Source organism: Hoplias malabaricus, chromosome 14, assembly GCF_029633855.1.
Source record: "Hoplias malabaricus isolate fHopMal1 chromosome 14, fHopMal1.hap1, whole genome shotgun sequence".
NCBI lineage: Eukaryota > Metazoa > Chordata > Actinopteri > Characiformes > Erythrinidae > Hoplias > Hoplias malabaricus.
Genome location: NC_089813.1, coordinates 2,117,416 through 2,140,361, shown reverse-complemented (window position 1 = coordinate 2,140,361; position 22,946 = coordinate 2,117,416). Strand labels below are relative to the sequence as shown.

Below are 22,946 nucleotides of genomic sequence, written 5' to 3'. Positions count from 1 at the left end.
GCTTCCAGACTTTCCACTAAATGATAGAGCACAGACCATGCCGCACAGCCGGCTGGACCAGGACCAACTCACAGCACCTTCAAGCCCGACATCTCCATCCAGCTTTCCATCCATCAGCCTCCTTGCTTTTGAACCTCAGAACTCCTATTTATTTTGTTTCTCTCTTTTTTTTTTGCAAAGTGATTGTGTCATGTATGTGCCTATGTGTGATGCATTTAACAGTACCTTAAACTAGACTAATGTATGTGTATGTGCTGTTGTATTGCAGCTAGATAGGAAAGGCATAAGAATGTAAACACTTCTATTCTTGCTTCTCAGGGTCCCCCTTTTGGTTGCTCCAATCCCTGGAAACCTGGGCAGAATAGTTTTGACAGACAGGACAAACAAACACTTAACACAGATTAGGCCCAGTACTCCTGATCCTCCTCATCTCTCACATCTAACTCAGCTTCAGGGTTAGGCCCTTCAGCCATTATCAGGAGCACAGTTTCTGGGTGTCTCCTGCTGCTGCCCCCTTTTGAATCACGGTATTAATAAACTTGACCATAAGGGCCTTAATACATGGCACACAACAACATCCACAGACTACCAAAATAGCCAATCTTACACATATTGCCATTGCACAGAAAAATTCCATCCATTTAGTGAAAGAGTTTTCAATTCCTTAGTTCTCTTTCCATTCCTTGGAGAGAGCCTTCAGGCCCTCCAAGGCTCTGGAAACAGTACCATCTGGAGCAGTAGTGTTAGGTATAAAGGTGCAGCAGGTAGAATCTATCATGTAACAGACACCTCCTTTATCTGTCAACAACATGTCACATGCCATTCTATTTTGAATTGTCATTAACAAGGTTTTATCCAGTTGATCTCTAAGGCCTTCTACTGCTTGTACAGTGAAGTTCACAAAATGCTGTTGATTATAATACAAATAATGAATCCAATCTACATTTTTGCTTATAGTTGACCACCTAAATATATGCTCTCAAACTCTGCAGCGATCTGATCTCTCGCTTTGAATTCATCTGGGACACCTCTTGGAACCCCAATTTCATCTATCCACACAGTTTTATTGAATGTGCCACCTGGTTTTACGGATCTGGTCTGTCCATGGTGTCTCATCACGTCAGCTGGATCCTCTACTCCGTCTTGGCGATACATTCTGAAAGGTATAATCAGGTGCACCAGAGCACACTGTCCTCTCCACTCACCGGACAGTCTCTTCCTAATTTTCATATCTCCACACAACCAAAGTAGGTCTGCTCTTGAAGTAGTTAGATTATAAAATCTACAATTGTTCCACTTGTTTCTCTGAAGTTCCTTTACCAGGACTTGCTGCTTTAACCTTTAACCTGTTTAGATACGTGGTTTCTGCTGGCAAGAGAGGTCCTATTCCTGTATTGGGGAATAATTTCTGTAAAAAGAGATATGGTTATAGCTTGCACATCTTGTTTGCTCATTGCAAATGCCTCTGTCATTTAGAAAACATGCACACACACACCAATAAAAATCTTTTTCCCTCTGCTGAAATTAGTTCTACAAAATCTACATGCCAATATTGAAATGGTTCTGTTGCTGGAGGGTGTCCAGCTAGTGGGGGTGTTTTAGTGGTTCCCCCTTTGCTGGTATTTTGTGCACATACCAGACAGGAGGTACAAAACTTGAGAGTGAGTGTTGAGAGTCTTTTCCCATACCAGTACTGCTGTAAACTGTCCACTATTCCCCTTTGCTCTTGTGGCTACACCCATGAGTAATCTTTATTAGGCCTTTCATATAAGTTTCTGGTAAACAGGGTTTGTTAGTGGGTGTGTGTTTCTATATTTACAGATGGCTAAATGTTTTGGTAGAATCATTGCATCGAGCAAAGAAGCAATCAGTCTGTGGTGTTTTATATGTTTACCTAATAACGCCATGCCCTTGGGCATGGTTAGTGACTCAAGGCTGTCCAGTAGCGCAGCATTATAAATGGTGGCAGACTCAATAGTCTTGGCAGAGTCATGTGAATGTGTATGTCTTACCTTTAAATGAAAATGCAAACCAGAATTGACTTTCCGAGTGCACTGGTACGCTGAAAAAATGCGTTGGCTAGATCGACCACTGAATAATGAGTTGTATTGGGTGGAATTTGGGCCAAAATAGTGTGAGGGTTTGGTACTTCTGGCACTCTAGCCTACACTGCTGCATTTACTGCCTGTAAATCCTGAATAAACCTCCACTCATCGCAGCGACGCTTTTTTACAGGGAATAAAGTTGTTCTAACCGGGGAGTCTGGACAAGGAATAATTACCCCTGCTTTTAGTAGAAATTTGAAAACCATTTTTATACCCTCTATGGCTTCAGGCTTCAAAGGGTATTGATGTTGTTTAGGCCTATAAGAGCTCTTTGGAGTGATTGTAATGGGTGCACACCATTTAATTAACCCCATATCATCCTTAGTTTTAGCCCACAGTGTTTCAGGGACCCCAGCTAGCTCCTCCTCAGAGGGGTGTTTCAGCTGAGGTGTCTGAAAGTCCCATTTGTGTTCTGATACCAGCTGGACTGCACAGTGCATGAGCATATTATAACGCAGATGTTTTCTCCATGCCTTATAACGGGCACAATATTCAACCCCCGGTGTAGTCATGGGTTCCCATTGGGGACTCCAAGTGACTCTGAGCATTCATGGCCCCACATCCTTCCATTGAGCTGAGTTGGATGCCTTTCCCAATAAAATGTGGGGTACTGACTCATCCATATTAAAAAATGCATTTTGTTTAGAATTTAGCAAGACACTGGCAGCCACCCACTCCTCACTCCAATAGAGGTGAGTGCTTTGGAGGGTTTCGCCAGGAGAGTTTCATTCCAGGAACTCTTTTTCATATTCCTGGTTAGGCCCTTCATGCACATACAAAGTACAGTGAAGGTGGTCAGAACACATGTAATCTGGAAGTCGGTCACAACCTGGGCCTGCTGAAGCAGGTGTCCAGCTGGGTCAGATGTTCCCTTTATCAGCTGCCATTGATAAGCATACAATGGGGTGTAGGCATTACACTGTACTAATTGAAGATAACTTGTTTCCATTCGAACTCCTTCTGGGGTGCTAGTCAATACACATCCCAGTTTGCACATTAAATCTCGTGCTAGTAAGTTTATAGGGCACACATCGGACATTAGAAAGGAGTGAGTGATCTGTTTGTCTGCTATATTACACTGTACAGGTATGGAATATTGTTCTATAGTAACAGGGCCCCCCTTCTTTGCTTCTGTCTGTTTTTGTTTTTCTTCACTGGAGTGGGCTTCAATTAACCACATCTCCACTGCCGCCAACATTTCATTTTTACACTTTTCCCACAACTTCCTGGTTTTCTTACAGTTAGGGGTCTCTGTTAATTTCTTTTTAAAGGCATACAACCTTTTTACAGTTAATGTTCCCAACTCAGGAAACCCATAACAATTGACTCATATTTCCATATACCATAATGCTTTTGCATATCTAAACACTACTTGGGGATCCCATAATCAGTTCTCTCAAAGACTATTTACTTCAGTGTAATTTAGTTCCCCTAGTGCATAAGCACCTCACACAGTTTTCATTACACACACTTTGTTCTCGCCGGAACCTAGAGGCCTTTGTGTTATTCTAACATACGTCTAATACTACCGTTGTTAACAGGTTGTCTGCCCCACTCAGATATATTGTCGTATACCAAACTGTCCACTAGACAGTTGCTGTTATGCCCACACAGCCCACACTATAATTCCGCTGAGATACTTTGAAAACTGCGGGGGGGAGAAAAATTTTCTACTCACTGTTTTAGGTCGGAGGACGGATCCTCGGGTGCATCAGGAAAAGAGCCCACTGATCAGTGGTACTTTCCTGCTCGAGGGGTGTTCCCTCCTGATTCAGGGTTTTTCCTGAAGAGCGTCCTCCCAGTGGCTCGGTCCTTTCAGCATCCGAGGGCTGTAGTCATCCTGTTTGTGACGCCAAGTTCCTCATGAAAATTATCAACTAATAATAAATTAGACTGAAAGTGGTCTTTGAGTAACCTTTATTTAGAGCAGCTAAAAGCATGCACTAACCCTCTACTCTATTCTGCTCTGCTCTGACAAAAGGAAAAACTCTTTTTATACCTGCACACACACATAAGCACTTCATTGCCTTATAAGGGGTTATTTTGTAACTGAGCCACCTATAAGGGAAGAAAGAGATAGCATTTTTTGTGCAGAAACTGAATTCTAAAAATCATCTACATCCCATGCTCATTAGAATGAAAAATGTCATTGATCTTCTAGATAGATAGATAGATACTTTATTGATCCCCAGGGGAAATTCAAGAAAAAAATATTGTCAGGGGAGAGCGCGAACGCAGTCCCCCACTACCAGAAATTAGTCGAGATTCCCACATTTGGGGAATTCGCAAGGGTCAGCACAACCGGAGTGCAATGGCTGAGCCTCGCCTTGGGTGAACCACCTTTGTGATCATGATGTCGCCCCTGCCAGGTAAGTATATCTGTATTCTGTATGCAGAAGTGTAACTCTTTCAAGTTTCACTCCCATATCCTCCTATCACATTCCTTTTCTACAAAAGTGTAACACTTAGAAAAACAGAATAGTGCAACATACATTTCATAAAACTGCTCATCCTTATATAAAACAAACACTTCTACTAATTATCAGTAATTGCTACTAATCGTTTAGTGATTACCATCAAATACTAGTGATTCAATGAGCACTCATATAGGTTAAAGCATGCATTTAAAAATTCCCTTCACAATTTCCCCTTTAATCATTGATCACTAGTCTCCACCTTGGTTTATCCCACTTCCTCTTGTGGAGCTTGGTTCTTACTCAATCACCAACTGTTGCCTTCGCTGGTTCCTTCTTCAACCTTTCCCCCTCTGTCAACCTAACCTGTTGAGTAATGCTGGAGATAAGATTTGTTAAAGGACTCATATAGTTGTCTAATTCTTCATCCCACAAGTCTAGGGCTTTTCCCACTACCCTATCTCTGGGAGGACCCAGCATCAGTCTCCCAGTTAACAATTGGTATGGGGAATAATGTGTGTCTCCCCGTGGTGAGGCCCTCATGGACATTAATACCAGAGGCAGTGCTTCAACCCAAGTCATTTTGGTGCCTTGGCATGTTTTGTCTAGTTTAGTCTTGATTGTCTGATTTGCTCTTTCCACCAGCCCTTGTGACTCAGGGTGGTAGACTGATCCAAATTTGTGTGTGATCCCCAAAACGTCCTCCACTTCTCTTCATTGTTTTACATTGTTAAAATGCACCTCATTGTCAGATCTGTTGGGACCCCATATCTAAGGATCAGTTCTGTTTTTAGCCATTTGATCATTGTCTTGGCATTTTCTCTTTTTGTTGGTATGGCCTCTACCCACCTGGTAAACCTATCCACCATCACCAGCAAATATCTGAATCCATTCACACGATGCTCGACTCCCATATCTGTGAAATCGATGCAAATTTCTTTAAAGAGTCCCTCAGGTACTGGAGATTGACCCACGTCAGTCTTGTAACCTGGTATTGTGTTGTGTGCTTGGCAAATGTTGCATTCATTAACATACTATTTGACCATGCTGTTCATGTACAGGTGCCACCAATTGAGTTCCAGGCTGCTAAGTATTACAGGAACTCCAACATGAGTTGGTCCATGTGCTTCTTTCATTAACAATGTCAATAAATTATTGGGTGCTACTACAAGGCCCTCTGAATTTCTCCACACACCATCTGTCTCCTTAGCTCCTCTAGCCAACCATACATTCTTTTCATAAGTTCCTGCCTTGTCCTAAATCTCTTTGACGTGATCTTTCGTTAGTTGTGGTAGTTGTCCTGATCCTAAAACTGTTATTTGATTCACTGAATACTGAATTATAAAACTGTTATTTGATTCACTGAATACTGAATTATAAAACTGTTTTTTGATTCACTGAATACCCTCAGCTAATTTAGCTGCTTCATCAGCAGCATCATTTCCCGCTACCACAGAATCTGTCCTTCTGAAATGTCCCTTACACTTCACTACTGCTAGTAGCTTGATGGCCTCTATTAGCTGATGTATTTGTGTGCTATGTTTTATCAGTGCATAGGCTGAATCAGTGTAGATGTTAACCACTTGTCCTTTTGTTAATTCTAAAGCTATTGTCAGGGCTACAATTTCTGCAAGCTGTGCAGATGCTGGCTGTGGTAGTAATCCTGAATCTACTGTCACAAAACTCTTTTCTACAGGCGTCACCGAATCTGATTTTTAACAACACCCGTCAGGTCAGGATTGTCAGTTGGGTCATCTTGTAGGTCCTCTCTACATTTTATCAGTCTCTGAGTGAGTTGGTCACAGCAATGAGGTTCAGTGTATTCTGGTTGGGTCAAAACCTTTGTCATGTTAACAACTTTGTGAGAGGTCACGTAGGTAATGTGTGGTTGTGTTAGTGTGCTGTTAATTTTGTCTTTCCTAGCTCTAGACAAGGTGAAAGCTGTCAAGGTCAGATAGGCAATCACTCCATGCATAGTGTTCACGATTAATGGATGGCATATCACTAGGTGAGCTGTTTTGGTCAGAGCTATCGCTAGTGCAGCAAATATTTCTAGTGCACCCAGGCTGTCCACAGACTACAGAATCCAATTTTGTGCTGTGAAAAAGTAAAACAGCCCTTTGTCTGCCAGTCCCCCTTTTCTGAAACAGGACTGCATTTACAATGCCATCCTTTTCAGAAACATCTAAGTAGAAAGGCAAGGAAAAGTCTGAAGACTCAAGGTTAGATGCATTGGCAAGGGATTGTTTAAGCTCAATGAACGTCCTCTCCAGGATAGGTCAAGCCGGAATAGTTTGGAATGTAATTTCTGGAATTAGCCTGTTAGGCCCAGAAAAGACAACATGTGACTAACAGTGACTGGTTTGGAAAAGTCAAGAATGGAAGACCTTGTATGTTTATATTTACATTTGAGCTCAGAATTATCAATACCCAAAACCAGAATGTTGTTACTCTCAGTCTGTGTGTGAGTGTGTGAAGCTATCAAATCAGGTAGAGTGAGTGTGGCTGACACAACGGGAGCGGTGGGGACTGCGATGAAATGAGTGTGTGTCTCCCCGGCCCTTCCCTGTTAGATCGGAAGATTGTATGGCAGTGGCTGTTGCACTTCCTGCTTTAGCTCTGTATGCTCATCTTTCTCGGATGTATTAGATCTCTCAGTTCTGCAAACATTGTTCATGTGCTGCACCATGACTTTAATCAGTGATAAAGAGTTATCTGCTTTGGTGAGAGCAGGTTTTAGTATATTTGCGTCATCATATCTTTTTTTCTTCTTTTCATATTCAGAGCGGCAGTCTCCTTTACCTTACCTGCAGTGAGTTTGCTCATTCTGAGGAATTTTTTTTCTGAGCAATTATGGTTCACAATGTGCACAAAATGACACAGAAATGACAGAAAACCCAACACCTCGAATCTCACTGCTATTCTAATAATTTTTGAATTTTGCAACTTATCGTGGTAAGGACACCACAATCACAGGCAACGTTGTTCTGTAGAACACCCGTCCCCTAACAGGTATTTGTCACTTTCAAAAGGATTAACCTAGTGTCTCTGACTTTACTAGTCAATTGCAGATTTTCCAACGCCCTTTGTTTGACTAATTATGGACTTAGCGATACAATGATCAGTTGTCCAGTGCCTTACATTAGACAACGTTCGTCTTACATGTACTAGTTGGAATTACATTCAGAACCGACTACTCAGAGTTCTAGTCTCCGTGACAAATATCATAGTTATGTCAATTCTTCCCTATATATATATATATAATTCATCAATAAGGATTTTCACATACATACATAGGAGAACTTCTGGCCTCCCTTATAATCCTTATTGGACCAAATTTTCACAAAACCCTATTCTACCTAGAGGCAGGGATACCGCCCTCCTCACCGCTCGCCGGCGGTCAGAGTGTGTCCTTATCTCAACCAATATCTCAAATTCTTTTATACACTCTGTCGTTGGCCAACTTTCTAAGTGAGATTCAGAATAACCCAGTATACATTTTAGAGCATATAGGAAGACCACAATATTATCACAATACTGTTTTATGATGTAATATTTTAAATATTTCAAAATCTGTCCACAGTGAATATCTTACCAACCACACTTGCCCTAACTAATATGTGCAACTAAATATAAGGACTAAGTGTCCTTACCTTTTCAGTGGGCCCAGCGAGTGCAGATGGTCGTTTATTCACGTGGTTACCAGTTCCTTTGGTCCAAATGGAATTCTGAAGTAAATCAATAACCAACAATTGATCAATCTCTAACCATCCTCTGCTACCAAGTATTGAATGACAGATCTTTTATAGAGATTGATTAAACACCCAATACGTTGTTTCATTACTCAAAGATTAAATGTATATATGTTACGTCTAGTCACTTATTTGTGTGTTTTGTGTTTCTCTACTCTCTGAGTAAACGCCTCAGGTGCTGCTGCTGATTTGCTGCTGGAACTGTGCTCTGGTTGGCTGACAGGATTAAGGCGGAACAGATATAAAGCAGTGCTGGTTGACTGAAAGAAGCTCCTCCTCTTCCTCCTTACCATTGCTTCTTCCTGCCGGACTAAGGATTGTGTGTGTATGTTGACATGCTACTGTATGATTCAGCTACCTAATGTAGTGTTAACTCAATAGTTATCCTACTAAATTGGATGGTGTAGGGGGTGTAGCCTTGTTTCTTTTCCTTAAAGGGGTTGAATTGTTTCTGTTTATGTTAGGGAGTTAGGTTATGTTTTTGTATTTTCTTTCTTAATTATTTTTGGTTAGGTACGTTATGTATGTTGGGTGGAAAGGTGTTTTGATTATTTTGGGCCTAGATCACTCCTGACGCTTTGCTTCCATTATAGCCTTGCAGTCAATAAAACATTTGGAGACTGGAGTCTTGTGCCATTGTGTGGTTCTCTTGGTCTGGTGGGAGGAGTTGGGGGAGATTTTTTTTTTTTCATTATTATTATTTATGTTGCAGCTTACCTAGACAGGCTGTAACAATATAAAAATAGGTCTTCCTTCTGGCTCAAGCCGCGGCGTTCAGAGTCTCTGGTCCTCAGTGCGAGGAGGGAGAGTCTGACCTTGAGTGCTGGGTTCTGTGATCTTTTATACAAACTTGATTATGCCCCTCTTTAACAGGGTTTCTTTGTATTCAAATTAGTGTTTTTTGACTGTGTGTGTGTGACTAAAGAACGGAATGTGCTTATCTCAGCATGCTTGCAGAGCAGAGTTACACTTTAGTTATTTTATTTTCTAACACTGCTGCTTGTGTTTGGAGACTGACTTCTATCGCAGTTTCTGTCCAGCGGGTGCTGCTGAGCCCCTCCGCCGTCACAAAGCACTCACAGGCGGACACATATGGCCATCCTAGACAATCTCACAGAGCAGCTACATCGGCGTTTTGCAAATTTGGATAGTCTGCGCTTCTTGGAATTGGTCAATCCAGGGAAATTTGATGAGATGAGACAAGTGTTTCCAGAGGAGGCATTTCAGAGTGTCCTGAAAAGTTTTGGCCAGTTCTTTGATTCAGGGAGACTGAGGTCTGAACTTCAAGTCCTATATTCAAACCAGGACTTGCAGGGCAACAAGGGAAAGCTATGTGATTTCTTGCTGTTTCTGAAAGACATGGAGTTGGACAGTGCAATGCCTCAGGTGTACAAACTATTGGCATTAGTGGCAACGATTGGAGCTACATCTGCAGGTGTAGAGAGGAGCTTCTCCTGTTTAAAGCGGCTCAAGTCTTACACCCGCAACACCATGGGCCAAGGCCGTTTAAGCAGCCTAGCTCTGCTGGCCATTGAGAGGACACTAGTCAAGTCCCTGGAAAAGACGCCTTGTTAGTACGACAGGGTCACAGATCATTTTCTTGAAAAGGAACAGAGGGTAGAATTTTCGTATAAATAAACTGACACATTTTATGATGTAGGCCGAAATTAAGCTTCCCCTCCTTGAAAGACCAGCATCTGCCACTGCTTTACATAAGCCCCTCCGGCCAGTGCACATGCCCGAAAACTGCTAACTTAAAACAATCTTCTCTTTATCTACACACTGTAGAGTGTTTGTAGAGAACTATATCCAGAAGTTCATTATAAAAGGTCTTCTTTAATAAAGTTACTTTGCCTCTACAGTTACTGAATAAACAACTGTGATCATGAACAAATAAATTTAGTCGCACTCACAAATGTTGACCAACTTTGTCAATACTCAAAATTCTATACATTTTTCACTCTTCAGATATTTTATTTTAGGTGCAGGAGTTCCAGAATAAAGAGTATTGTGAAGTTTACAGAAGTCGTACTGACCAGATCGCTAGCTGCTCTCGGCTCTGGATTTCCGTGCCGGGTCATGCCTGAAATTAATCAGTTTCATATTCACTACATAGTGAGCAATGTAGGGTATATAATAGGGGACCATTTGGAACATGCCTCACATTGTGTATGACTAAAGTACGTTGGGGTGAGCTCCTGGAACCCACTGAGAATGTACTGAAGGCTCTGCAGCTCGAAAAAAAGAGCCTTAACCTGAGAATCTATAAGAGGAGTCATGGCGATATTCCTCCATCTTAAAATCGCCCAAAAAGAGGCGGGACTGTATGGAACAACCTAACACTGAGTGGATGGTGATACTCAGAGGAGGGACAAACCGTCTGGCAGAGCTTGGTTAATACAGAGCCATTGGTTAATACTGTGGTAGAATAAGAGTTTAAAAATTTCCTCTCTTTTTCTTGTGGTGGTGTGTCTCCCCTTCGCCCTAATCAATGAACCGCCCCTGGTATCAAGACTGTAATAGTATATTATTGCAGAATTTACTATAATAATCTTCATTTTATTCACAAAGCAAAATTTCATTTTTTCAGTGTATCTTAATGACTTTTTACTTGTTGTTGTGTCCCCTCAAGTAAAGTTTATTAGAAATGATTTTACTAAATAAACTAAACAGGAATTTGGGGGAATCAAATTTTTATAAAACAAAAAAGAGGAAAATATGAAATTATTTCCAGCTTTTTTCATCCAGTTTCTTTGTAACCTTCAAAATACAAAATGACATGCTTGCTCAGTGGGGAAAAATTAGTCTGACATTATCAAAAAAAAAACAAAAATAATCACACAAAGTCATATAAATATGCAATATAATAAACTAATTGCTGAAATGCAGACATACCAGACATTAGTTTGATTGTACAGACAAAAATGAAAGTGATGACAAAAATGGCAAAATGTACATGTGCTCATTTTTATACAGATGTGAACTAAAATATTTATTAAACAAACAACTTTAATGAATATGGCCCACTGTGAAGAAAGTGTGGCAGTTTAATATTTGGAGGTAATGGCAAGTTAATTAACAGATCATTTTTGGAATGAATATAAGCACTAGTGAGTAATCTCATTAATTATTTTAATAAGTACCAATAGATATGTTAATTAACAGTTAGTGAGTAAATAAGCTATGAACCAATGAAATTCTAAACTATCAATTAATATATTTTATTACTGATTTATCCTAACTTACTAATAACTAAATAATAGTTAATGCTCAATGAACAGTAAAGTGTAGGAAAATAATGAATAATTAATTTTTGTAAAGTGTTACCATAATATTTTCACCATATTCAAATTTTCTGAAATGCAGTAGTATATTGATGTATAACTAATTAATGTTACAACAATAAAACAACCAAAATAAAACAAAAACAAACAAACAAAAAATCTTTAGGCCCATTAAGAAGGAAAAGGTAAAATTATTCAGAAATCAAGACCAAGAGAAGAACTGTAATGTTAAACCAATTCTGACTTTAATTTAAATGTATTTCTTTGATGTCATCACACTTATCACATTGTATATTATTCATGGTCTCTTTTACAAAGCATATAGGAGGCTTCAGTGAAAGTCTTCCACCACAGCTATTACATAAATATCTAGCTATATGAATTATACTGACACAAATCTAACATGTTCACTCAGTCGTACATAGAATCGTACATAAAAAACAAACAGAAAAATATTGAGCTCATTCTTTTACATTTTGAAGGATTTTTAAAAATAAGACATCTTCAAAATTAGTTCTGTAAACCCGATACCGGTAATAGATTCCACTACTTCACATCTTCAGGTAAATTTATTCCTCCACATCAGCCAGAGAACCTGCAGGTATTCAAAAAATGCATAAGACCATATTTAACAGAAGGAACACAACATTTAATGCGACAGGAAGCCAGCTCATGGATTCAAAAAGAAATAGTATACCACTGTGCAACATACCATCTCTTAGTTTTACAGGACCCCTGTGGAAAAAATCAATAATCATATGGTAAATTAAATGAACACATGAACCCTCCAGATTAATGAATATCAGTTAAACTCTGTGATCTCCACTCACCTGAGGATTTCTTTTTGTAGTAGATGAATCCAGCAGCTGAGAGGATGATCCCCAGCACCAGCCCTGACGCTCCGATAATGACCTTACTCCTCTCAGACTCAGGGAGAGAAGGATCTGAGAGACAGAGGGACTTTTTTTTAAAGAAAAGCTTTGTTTTAGTAATATTAAGAACCTACAATGAAAAATGTGGTTTTATTATAAAAAAAAAATGGTAACACTATAAAACTGGTGCACAAATAAGCATATATTAATACATAATTAATGACTTCTACATAGTGAATTCATAACTAAATTACATCTGGAAGTAGTAGGAAATAATGAAGCATATACATTAATGACCAAACTCGTCTATTATTAAATCGATATTAATAATGGTAAACTTTAAGTAACAACATCCAGTCAATTCATTCTTTTTATTTAACACTTTGACTTGAAGAATTAATTAATATTCTTTGCATAATGAAGGATCTTTATGAATGCTATGTGTGTTTTTTGTGTACATTTATTTTTGCACTGATGTAGAAAAATGACGGTCCTGGGTCATCAGCAGTCAGTAAGATCATTATGCTTAAGAGTTTTGGAACTATTTTCATGATGTCACCAGATGATAGGGGTGCTTCTGGCCTCATTAATTACCCTAATTACATAACTTACATCTCTTTTCACAGGACTACTAATACATTTACCATGTGTTTTAGGCTTTTTGGTTATGCTTACTGAGAGGTCTATGTTGATGTTTGTTTTCTCGTGAACCTGGATTTTCTCGTTTTGTCTTTGCCTTCAGGATTTACACTTGCTACTTTTTTTCTTGTGCTATGACCTTGGAATGTTTACTAATTTTTGCTCTGTAAATTCCCTGAACATAAAAGCCTTTTGGTTGCTTATAACCTGCAGCCGGCTGGATATTAATGAAGTTGTACACAGGACAGCAGCCACTGTCACAGAAATGTATAATTACATCTTAACTGTGGTTGGCATCATAAGTTATTGATTAAGCATTTTTTTTCACTAGCATGGCTTTCAGTAGCACTTCTAAAGTCAAGAACAATCTGAAAAAAAATTGTCTGAAATGGCGCTCTTGTCATTGTTATACACCAAATATTATTTGGCTGATGGACAGTTCTCAGCATGGCAGTGATACTTTTAAAACACTGATAGTTTATGAAGGTTTATATCAGTGGTTCCCGTCCCTGGTCCCTCTGCCCTGCACTTTTAACTGTTTTCCCTGTTTTGAACACACACCTGGTCCAACCAGCTCATTACCAGAATAGGGAATCTGTGGGTTAGTGGATGACTGACACAAATTTAGCATGGGGAAAAATTAGCTACAATTTCTAACAAGGTAGATGTGTAAAATGGAAACCAGACTAGAACTAAGATAGTAGAGGAAACAGTACCACCTGATTCAGAAAATGTTACATTTCAATATGAGTTTATGAGTATGCTGTGGGTTTATGCACAATTTTAATTAGAAATAATTCTCTGTATCCATTTTTTCATTTTTTTTTAAGTTTTATTTTTGAAAGTAACATATGAATGATACTATATGACACATGGGGAACAAATTTAGAGATATTTTTGTTAAACAGTAATACAAATGTGTGTTTTTTATTGTCATTTTTTCTATTATTGTACTGTATTTGGGTGTAGGTAATTTAAGAAATGGGTTAATTAATGTAGCATCCCTAAAGTCAAGAGTAGCCTCTTGAAAATAGTCCTAAACTCATAATCGTAGTAAACACTACTGATGATCCAGGACTGTAATTTCTCATACATCAGAGCTAAACTATATGTAACTCACATAGCATCTGAATTATCAGAATTATCTGGTGCCTTATCCTCACCCCAGTTGTAGGTCATAGGTTTTGAGAAGCTGGCGTGCTCCACCACACAGGAGATCTTCTCTCCAGATCTTGGGGTGTACTCCAGGTGAGAGTGGACCTGGTAGTACCAGTCTCCATCAGCCAGCTCCTCAGTGGAGATCACCTCAGAGGTCACTTTTTTCCCGTCTCTCAGCCAGTACACATCGATGGCTGCAGGGTAGAAGTCATACGCACTGCACATCAACATGGCCGTGTGTCCACCACTGAACTGCTTTTCTGACCTGAGACGGATCTTGGGTTCCACTACAGTGAGAATTTTAATATTTTATTACTGCATTCATGAATAATAATAATAATAATAATAATAATAATAATAATAATAACAACAACAATAATAATAATAATAATAATAATAATAATAATAATAATAATAATAATTAATAATAATAATAACCCATTGCATCACACAACTAATACTGATGAAAGATTCAATTTACCAAAGACCCTTATTATGTGTATACACTCAGGCAAAAAAAACTAGAGGGGGCAAGCACCAATTGGCAAAACATTAGGTTTTTCATGTTCTTAACAACACATAATTGAACAAACAGATAAAGTCACTGAATATGAAACAGTTTTTCTCTATAATTTCTTTAAAATCTGAAGTTTTGCAGGAAAACCGAGAAGGCCTGCACTGCAGAACCAAACATCCATAGGATCTGATCCATCATCATGTTTTCATTGGATTAAACTAAAAATGACTCCTCCCAGTGGGAGACACAACCTAACGCTAACCTCCTACGTGGGTGAAGTTGGATGTTGTCGGACTTTTTCTGGGTCTGCAGTGATGAGTACTTGTGTGGGTGAAATCTGCAGACTATGGGTGTGTCAAAAACCCTAGTGAGCTGACTAGGTAGGCACTGACTCCATAGACAGCTGTTTATGTAAACAGCGCTTTAACGGTCGTCTGTCCTCATGAGGCAGATTATTGAGACTGTAGCTGGTGGGCTTGGGTTTTAAAGGGACAGTAACGTTGCTAAATATACGAAGAAAGTTCGGGGGTTTTCAATGCTTTATTTACAGAGACAGATGTCTGGGGATTAGTTAAAAAAAACATTAGAATTTTACTTTAATTCATTTATTATTGTGCAAAATATGTCTTCTGCATGTAACTCAACTATGGCAGTGAACACACATTAATGCACTAGAGGCGGTGAGCAGTGCTTAATTTGTAAATCACGAGGTAAGGGCACACGGAGACTGGGCTGAACCAGGGAGTGCACATGAAGTGTGAAAGGATCCAGAATGCAAAAAATCAGAAAGTTAATTCAAAGTTGTTGTTTTTTTTTTTTTTTAGTATTTATTTAATAAAATTAGTTCAGACCTTATTGTGGTAGCAGTAAAAAAAACAAAAACAAAAAACAACACTGACTGACGTTTGATAAAGTCCACACTGTCACACTGTGGAACACCCATACCTCTCAGTAAGAGCTTTTAGCGGATTAATGAGCTGCATCCGTTCTCACTGAACCTGAACTCACTGGGAGAAGAACCACTGTCCCCGCCCCGAGCTGAAAAGAAGTTTCTGATTGGTTGTGCTGAGGAGTGTGACTCTCCAGTTCACACAGTTTAAGGGACAGTGGGTTCCTTTTAATCAGAGCCTGCTTTTAATAAGCGGCTGAACTCAATTATACACCTGGGAACAGTGCCGGATCCAGGTGAATAGGTTCTGGAACACATGCACTACAAATCTGAGAGGTGCCGGATCTTGTTTCAGGCAGGATCTGGCTCAAATTAAACACTGACGGTGAGCACACACACCTGGAGTTATAACCATATACAGCACTTACAATCAACGTGAAATGATCATTGGGTAACATTAAATATGGAAACATTGCTAGTTTAGAATGAGTAATGTCTGCATTGTGTAGTCACTAGTCTGACACAGTTTCACCTTTAAGTTTTCTCCACCAATGAGAAGCCATTTTCCGACATATCTGCCAATGAAAGATAAGCGGGCTTTCCTGTTATGGGCATTCTTAATTTACAGAAACACCTTTCCTTGCAGTTGGACTATACTGTGTGTGGTATGTGTTGGTGGTGGGGGGCATGTGTAAAAAATTCAGATGTCTTAGTAGACAGCATAAAGAGGTGTCTAAGAATTGGGACAGCCTACGTGTCGGGAGCGCGCACACTGTGACGTAAATTGCTCTCTAGTTAGACAGCTCACTTGATTTTGGTACACACCCCATGTTTTACGGCAGTGGTTCTCAAACGTTTTCTATCATTCCCCACCTCAGACGAAGGGGAATTTCCACGCCCCACTTGTACCATAGCGCCCCAAAAACATGGTAATAAAATATACATGCAAGTTTATTTAAGTGACATCAACTTCTAAGTATAGTTTGTGCTATTTCTGCAATTCTGAGACATCTGTTTCTTAAGCAGGCTGCGGTTCTGATTTTCTGACTTTTTGCCTGATAACTGTTTTTGTCTTTTGAACATGTACTATACTGATTTTGGGGTTTTGGAATATTTCTTTTGGTTTTGACCTAATAAACCTCCAGCTGACTCTCGCCCTCTGTGAATGATTTGTGACATCTACAGATCCGTAAAGATAATTTTGTTAATTAATAACGGTTCTAAGAACTGCAAGTGATTACTTACTGTGTCAAATTCGCACAACACTTGATACTGTTCATCTCCTAGCAACGGAGCTGCTGTGTGTCGCGCGGAGAGCTGTGTGGAGCAGGGAGATTTGTTCAGGTGCGTTACGGTTTTATTCACACATAAACCAAAGATTTTAATAATGTAGTGGACTAAAAAGTAAGATATTTTAATTTGAAATGTAGCGGAGTTAAAGTAAAAAGTCACTCAAAATAGAAATACTTCAGTAAAGTACAGATACACAAAAAAGTACTTAAGTACAGTAACAAATTAAATTTACTTCATCTCTGTCCACCACTGCTAACGAATGCTAGAAGAACATTAGATCAGCAAATTTTCACACCTCAGAACAATCAATAATCTTGACTTATATAAAAGTAGAATACAAAATTATTAATAAACAAATTGTAATAAATAATTTAAAAAACCTAACAGTTCTAAATAAGCCGCTTCCTGTTGTGCTCTCCTTACTGACCTCAAGCCAAGAGCTGGTAAAAACCAATTTTATAAACAGTGAAGCCGATGATTAGAGCAGAATTATATTTGAACACGCGCCTTAACCAAGGCTGAAAGAAAGGTCAGTGTACACAATGAAAGAATGACTAAGTCTAACATCCATGCTGCACTCACAAGGATAATTAGAACAGACAGTAATGTAAATCCAAAATATACAAAATCAAGAATAAAAACACCTCATATATTTCAATAAAATTGTAGATAAGAAAGAAAAATGATAAGACAAAAATAAAACCAATTCATTTATTGTCTGTAACCCTTATCCAGTTCAGGGTCGCGGTGGGTCCAGAGTCTACCCAGAATCACAGGGTGCAAGGTGGGAACAAACCCTGGAGGGGGCGCCAGTCCTTCACAGGGCAACACACACACACACATTCTCTCACACACTCACACCTGCAGACACATTTTTTGAGTCACCAATCTACCTACCAACTTTTATTTTAACTGCTCAAGAACAGGTCATCGTTCAGACGGACCAATGAAGTGAAAGTAGTGCTTTAAGCCTGCCCACACTTCAAAATCAAAATAATGAATAATATATTCATTTTGGAGACAGAAACGAATGTCTTCGTGTGTTCAAATGGAAAATTAATAAACAAGCCATTTTTTCGTTTTTCTCATTCTACATTCAGTCTAAGAATCAAACTAATTATATGTACAGGGACCTAAGAAGACCGACCTTGTCTGACTCACTGCCAAAACGCGTTAATCTCTGTGGCGCATTTTCAAAATAAAGGTTTGTAAAAAAAATTCTAGCGAGGGTAAAGAGCTGGTCCTGTGTTCCACGACCGGTGCGGAATCCGCATTGTTCCTCCTGAATCTGATGTTCAACTATCAGTCTGACTCTCTTCTCCAGTACCCCCCGCATAGACATTACCGGGGAGGCTGAGGAGTGTGATCCCCCTATAGTTGGAGCACACCCTCCGGTCCCCCTTCTTAAAAAGGGGAACCACCACCCCAGTCTGCCAGTCCAGAGGCACTGCCCCTGATGTCCACGCGATGTTGTAGAGACGTGTCAGTCAGGACAGCCCCACAACATCCAGAGCCTTGAGGAGCTCAGGGCGGACATCATCCACCCCCGGGGCCCTACCTCCAAAGAGTTTTCTGACCACCTCAGCCACCTCGGCCCGGGTGATAGATGAGCCCTCCCCAGGATCCCCAAACTCTACTTCCTCTGTGGAAGACATGCTGGTGGGATTGAGAAGATCCTCGAAGTATTCCTTTCACCGCCTAATGAGGTCCCCAGTTGAGGTCAACAACTCCCCACCCCCACCATATACAGTGTTGGTGGAAAACCTTTTTGCCCTCCTGAGTCGCCTGATGGTTTGTCAGAATCGTTTTCCATGTCCTCACCGAACTCCTCCCACACCCGAGTTTTTGCATCAGTGACAGCCAAAGCCACGAGCCGCTTGGCTCTTCGGTACCTGTCAGCTGCCTCCGGAGTCCCTTGAGCCAGCCAGGCTCAATAGGACTCTTTCTTCAGCTTGACAGCCTCCCTCACCCGGTGTGTCCATCACAGAGTGCGATGGTTGCCACCACGACAGGCACCGACAACCTTGCAGGCACAGCTCCAGTTAGCCGCTTCAACCATAGAGGTCCAGAACATGGCCCATTCGGACTCAATGTCACAGGCCTCCCCTGGGATGCAGTCGAAGCTCTGCCAGATTTAGGAGTTGAAGATCTTTCTGACAGGTTCCTCTGCCAAAAGTTCCCAGCAAACCCTCAGCACACATTTAGGCCTGCCAGGTCGGTCTGGCATCCTCCCCCGCCATCTGATCCAACTCACCACTAGGTGGTGATCAGTTGACAGCTCAGCAGCTCTCTTCCAGAACATATGGCCGCAGGTCCGATGATATGACTATAAAGTCAATCATCGAAATGCGGCCTAGAGTATCCTGTTGCCAGGTGGACACCCTTATGCTCAAACATGGTGTTCATAATGGACAAACTGTGACGGGCACAGAAATCCAATAACTGAACACCATTCGGGTTCAGATCAGCGGGGTTATTCCTCCCAATCACGCCCCTCCAGGTCTCACTGTCATTACCCATGTGAGCATTGAAGTCCCCCAGCAGAACAATGGAGTCACCAGAATGATTACTCTGCAGCACCCCATCTAGGGTCCCCAAGAAGGCCTGGTACTCTGAACTGCTGTTCAGTGTATAAGCAAAAGCAACAGTCAGCGCCTTTTCCTCAGCCCGAAGGCGCATGGAGATTACCCTCTTGTCCACTGAGGTAAACCCCATTGTACAGGAGCTAAACAGGAGGGCTATGAGTAAGCCCACTCCTGCCTTACGCCTCTCATCCTGGGCAAGTCCGAAGTGAAAAAGCATCCAGCCCCTCTCAAGGAGATTGGTTCCAGAGCCCATACTGTCTGTTGAGGTGAGCCCAACTATATCTAGTTGGTACCTCTCAACCTCACTCACCAGCTCAGGCTCTTTTCCCACCAAAGAGCTTATATTCCATGTTCCAAGAGCCAGTTTTAGTAACCGAGGATCAGAACGCCAGGGTCCCCGTCCTCGGCTGCCACCCGATCCACATTGCTCCAGACCCGGATTACTACAGGGTACATAGGAGTTTGCTCAGCCAGTCTACATGTGTTTTGTGAATCTGGAGAAGGCATTCAACCGTGTCCCTCGAGATATTCTGTGGGGGGTGCTCTGGGAGTATAGGGTACTGGGCTCTTTGCTACGAGCCATCCAGTCCTTGTATAAACTGAGCAGGAGTCTGGTTCGTATTGTTGGCAGTAAGTCTGACTGGTTTCCAGTTGGAGTTGGACTCTGTCAGGGATGCCCGTTGTCACCAGTTCTGTCCATAATTTTTATGGACAAAATTTCTCGGCATAGCCAAGTGGCGGAAGGTGTCCGGTTTGGTGGTCTCAGGATCCCATGTCTGCTTTTTGCAGATGATGTGGTCTTGTTGGCTTCATCGAGCCGGGACCTCCAGCTCTTGCTGGACCAGTTTGCAGCCGAGTGTGAAGCGGTAGGGATGAGAATCAGAACCTCCACATCTGAGTCCATGGTACTCAGTCGGAAAAGGGTGAAGTGCTCTCTCCAGGTTGGAAGTGAGATCTTGCCTCAAGTGGAGGAGTTCAAGTATCTCGGGGTCTTGTACATGAGTGAGGGAAAGATGAAGAGGGATCGGTGCAGCATCAGCAGTAATGCGGGCTCTGTACCGGTCCGTTGTGTTGAAGAGAGAGCTGAGCAGAAAAGCAAAGTTCTCGATTTACCATTCAATCTACGTCCAAACCCTCACCTAAGGTCACGAGCTTTGGGTAGTGACTAAAAGAACGAGATCATGGGTACAAGCGGCTGAAATGAGTTTTCTCCGCAGGGTGTCTGGACTCTCCCTTAGAGACAGGGTTAGGAGCTCGGACATCCAGGAGAGACTCGAAGCCAGAGGAGCCAGTTGAGGTCTGGTTCGGATGCCTCCTGGACGCCTTCCTGGTGAGGTGTTCCGGGCATGTCCAACGGGGAGGAGGCCCCAGGGCAGACTAAGAACATGCTGGAGAGACTACATGTCTCGACTGGCCTGGGAACGCCTCAGTATCCCCCCGGAGGAGCTGGAAGCAGTGGCTGGGGAGAGGGAGGTCTGGGTTTCTTTGCTCCAACTGCTTCCCCCGCGACCCGGACCCGGACACGGATGTCCCTGTTCTCTTGTTTTTTTGCCTCATTTTCTCCTTGTTCTCTTGTGATTTGATTAGGTTTCCTGCTCCTTTTGTCTCTTTAGCCATGCCCCCTCACCTGTGAGCCCTCAGTGTGAGGCAACCCCTTACTTGTTCCCTTTATAAGCTCTTTCTTTGTGTTCTTTGTGTTCATTGTATTGTAATGAATTATGTTGACCTAGTGTGTGTGTTTGTGTGTTCACTGCCATGGGTCGTGAACTTTCCTTATACTGCAGTGCAATGACAATAAAATCATGTTTCACATTTTCATGTATTCCCTGTTCATTAAATCAGTAAATTATATTAATATATTAGTAACATATTAGTTTATTCAGGTTAAAAATCCAATCAAATTTGTACCACATACTTTTATTTTGTCAGCACTTTAACCCTATAACCAAGTATAAAATACAACATTCAGCAGAACCGATCAGAGCTGAATAAAATATACCACTGATCTGTAAATAATAATAGTAGTGTTTACAGTTAACCTTTAAAAGTGAATAAATTTGCTTTCTTCAGATTGTTTTGTTATATATATGCACCAATTTTGTCTTCCTTACTGAACATTGGTTTCATTATTAATACTGATGCAAATATAAGTTTGTGATGAATTAGCTTATATTTCACATTTGTAGAAAGTGTTGGTAATGCATTGTATAAACACTTTATATCTGTACTTTTAAAACCACAGAGAAATTTTCTTTTGATCTGAACAGACTGCTGTGTCACGTACCTGTTTTATCCAGAATAGTAGAGGTTAATATTGGTATGTTGCCTTTGCAGTATCTCTCCAGTCCAGCTCTCTCCTGCTCTAAGTGGAGGCTGTTCCAGTTCTCCGCAATCCTCACTCCATACTCAGTGAAGCCTACAAACTTCCCCACAGTGCTGTTAAACTGCACCCATAAACCCATATTGAAATAAAATGTATCAATGGATTCCACATCAGTCAGATCCGATGAACTCCAGATGCATTCTCCTACTCTGTACATGTCATAGCCGTCTGGACATTAAAAAAAAAAGAAAAAACATAGTTTTTAGTGTCTAACAGTGTCAAATATAATAATAAATACATTAGAAATGCCTTCAACATCAAACTTTAATTGGTATTAACATTAATTTAATTTAACATTAAAATTAATTTTGGAGCAGTTTGTGTGTCATCTTTGACTTACACGTCAAGTAACAAGAGGTTAATACTTAGTGTGTGAAATAATATGTGCTCCAACTTCTACTGTATAATTACAGACTGAAACCAAGACAAGAGAAAATCTTTTTAAATCCATTGGAAAACCTAAACACACCTGTTCTGACCGTCAGAGTCAGGAGAAGGAGCAGCTGCACATTCAGGATCATTTCTGTCTCAATCTGTATCTGACAACTGAGAGAGTTTCAGTGACTGAGAGAGTTCATACACACAGTTCGGTTCACCAATCAATCACAGACTGATAAACCCCTCCATCACCTGTTACTAGGCAGAGGCAGAAATGCATCTCTAGTTAAAAGATGTTAAGTCTTTGAACACATAATTTATTTAAAGCCTGCTAGACTAATGTCCTGCTCCTGTGGCTCACTGCTGCACTTTTCTGAACTCTTTTCTGGTGTTTGTTCCTGTTGATAAAAAGAGTTTTGAATTTTGCCAGTGCAATAATGACCATTCATTTGTTTCATTTATTTATTCATTCATTCATTCATTCATTATCTGTAACCCTTATCCAGTTCAGGGTCGCGGTGGGTCCAGAGCCTACCTGGAATCATTGGGCGCAAGGCGAGAATACACCTCAAAAACCAAAATACCAAAAACTAAAAATACTAAAAAAATACTATCACTTACACACACACATACACTCAAACAGTCATACCTGTAAACTTTGCATTGTACATGTTTTA

At 40.7% G+C, this 22,946-nt stretch overlaps 1 protein-coding gene and 1 non-coding gene across 4 annotated transcripts; both read right to left on the bottom strand.

The window, feature by feature from the left end:
- Positions 1-4,322: 4,322 nt before the first annotated feature.
- Positions 4,323-4,482, bottom strand: LOC136666649 (U1 spliceosomal RNA). The gene has a single exon (XR_010795408.1). It is a non-coding gene; the product is annotated as a U1 spliceosomal RNA (small nuclear RNA).
- A 7,318-nt stretch (positions 4,483-11,800) lies between these two features.
- Positions 11,801-22,493, bottom strand: LOC136665642 (H-2 class II histocompatibility antigen, E-S beta chain-like). 3 transcript variants are annotated; one of them, XR_010795294.1, is made up of 6 exons: positions 22,361-22,493; positions 21,793-22,059; positions 14,230-14,511; positions 12,386-12,515; positions 12,268-12,290; positions 11,801-12,150 (listed from the first exon to the last, which is right to left on the bottom strand). XR_010795294.1 is itself a non-coding variant. In XM_066643284.1 (6 exons), the coding sequence occupies exons 1-5, from the start codon at positions 22,410-22,412 to the stop codon at positions 12,280-12,282; spliced, it is 726 nt and encodes a 241-aa protein (XP_066499381.1). In that variant the 5' UTR covers positions 22,413-22,493; the 3' UTR covers positions 11,801-12,150; positions 12,268-12,279. The 3 variants fall into 3 exon arrangements, 2 of the variants coding, with proteins under 2 accessions (XP_066499381.1, XP_066499382.1); XM_066643284.1 differs by having other exon boundaries at positions 12,386-12,499; XM_066643285.1 differs by having other exon boundaries at positions 12,386-12,499; positions 14,230-14,418.
- Between the last annotated feature and the right edge of the window lie 453 nt (positions 22,494-22,946).

Bases quoted from the DNA above. Each gene is read 5' to 3' on its own strand.
- LOC136665642 (XM_066643284.1), bottom strand. From the start codon at position 22,412: ATGATCCTGAATGTGCAGCTGCTCCTTCTCCTGACTCTGACGGTCAGA. The intron at 14,512-21,792 runs GTACGTGACACA...TTCTCACTGTAG, and splicing joins TACTATTCTGGATAAAACAG to TGGAACCCAAGATCCGTCTC. The intron at 12,500-14,229 runs GTGAGGATAAGG...TCTGTCTCTCAG, and splicing joins ACCTATGACCTACAACTGGG to ATCCTTCTCTCCCTGAGTCT.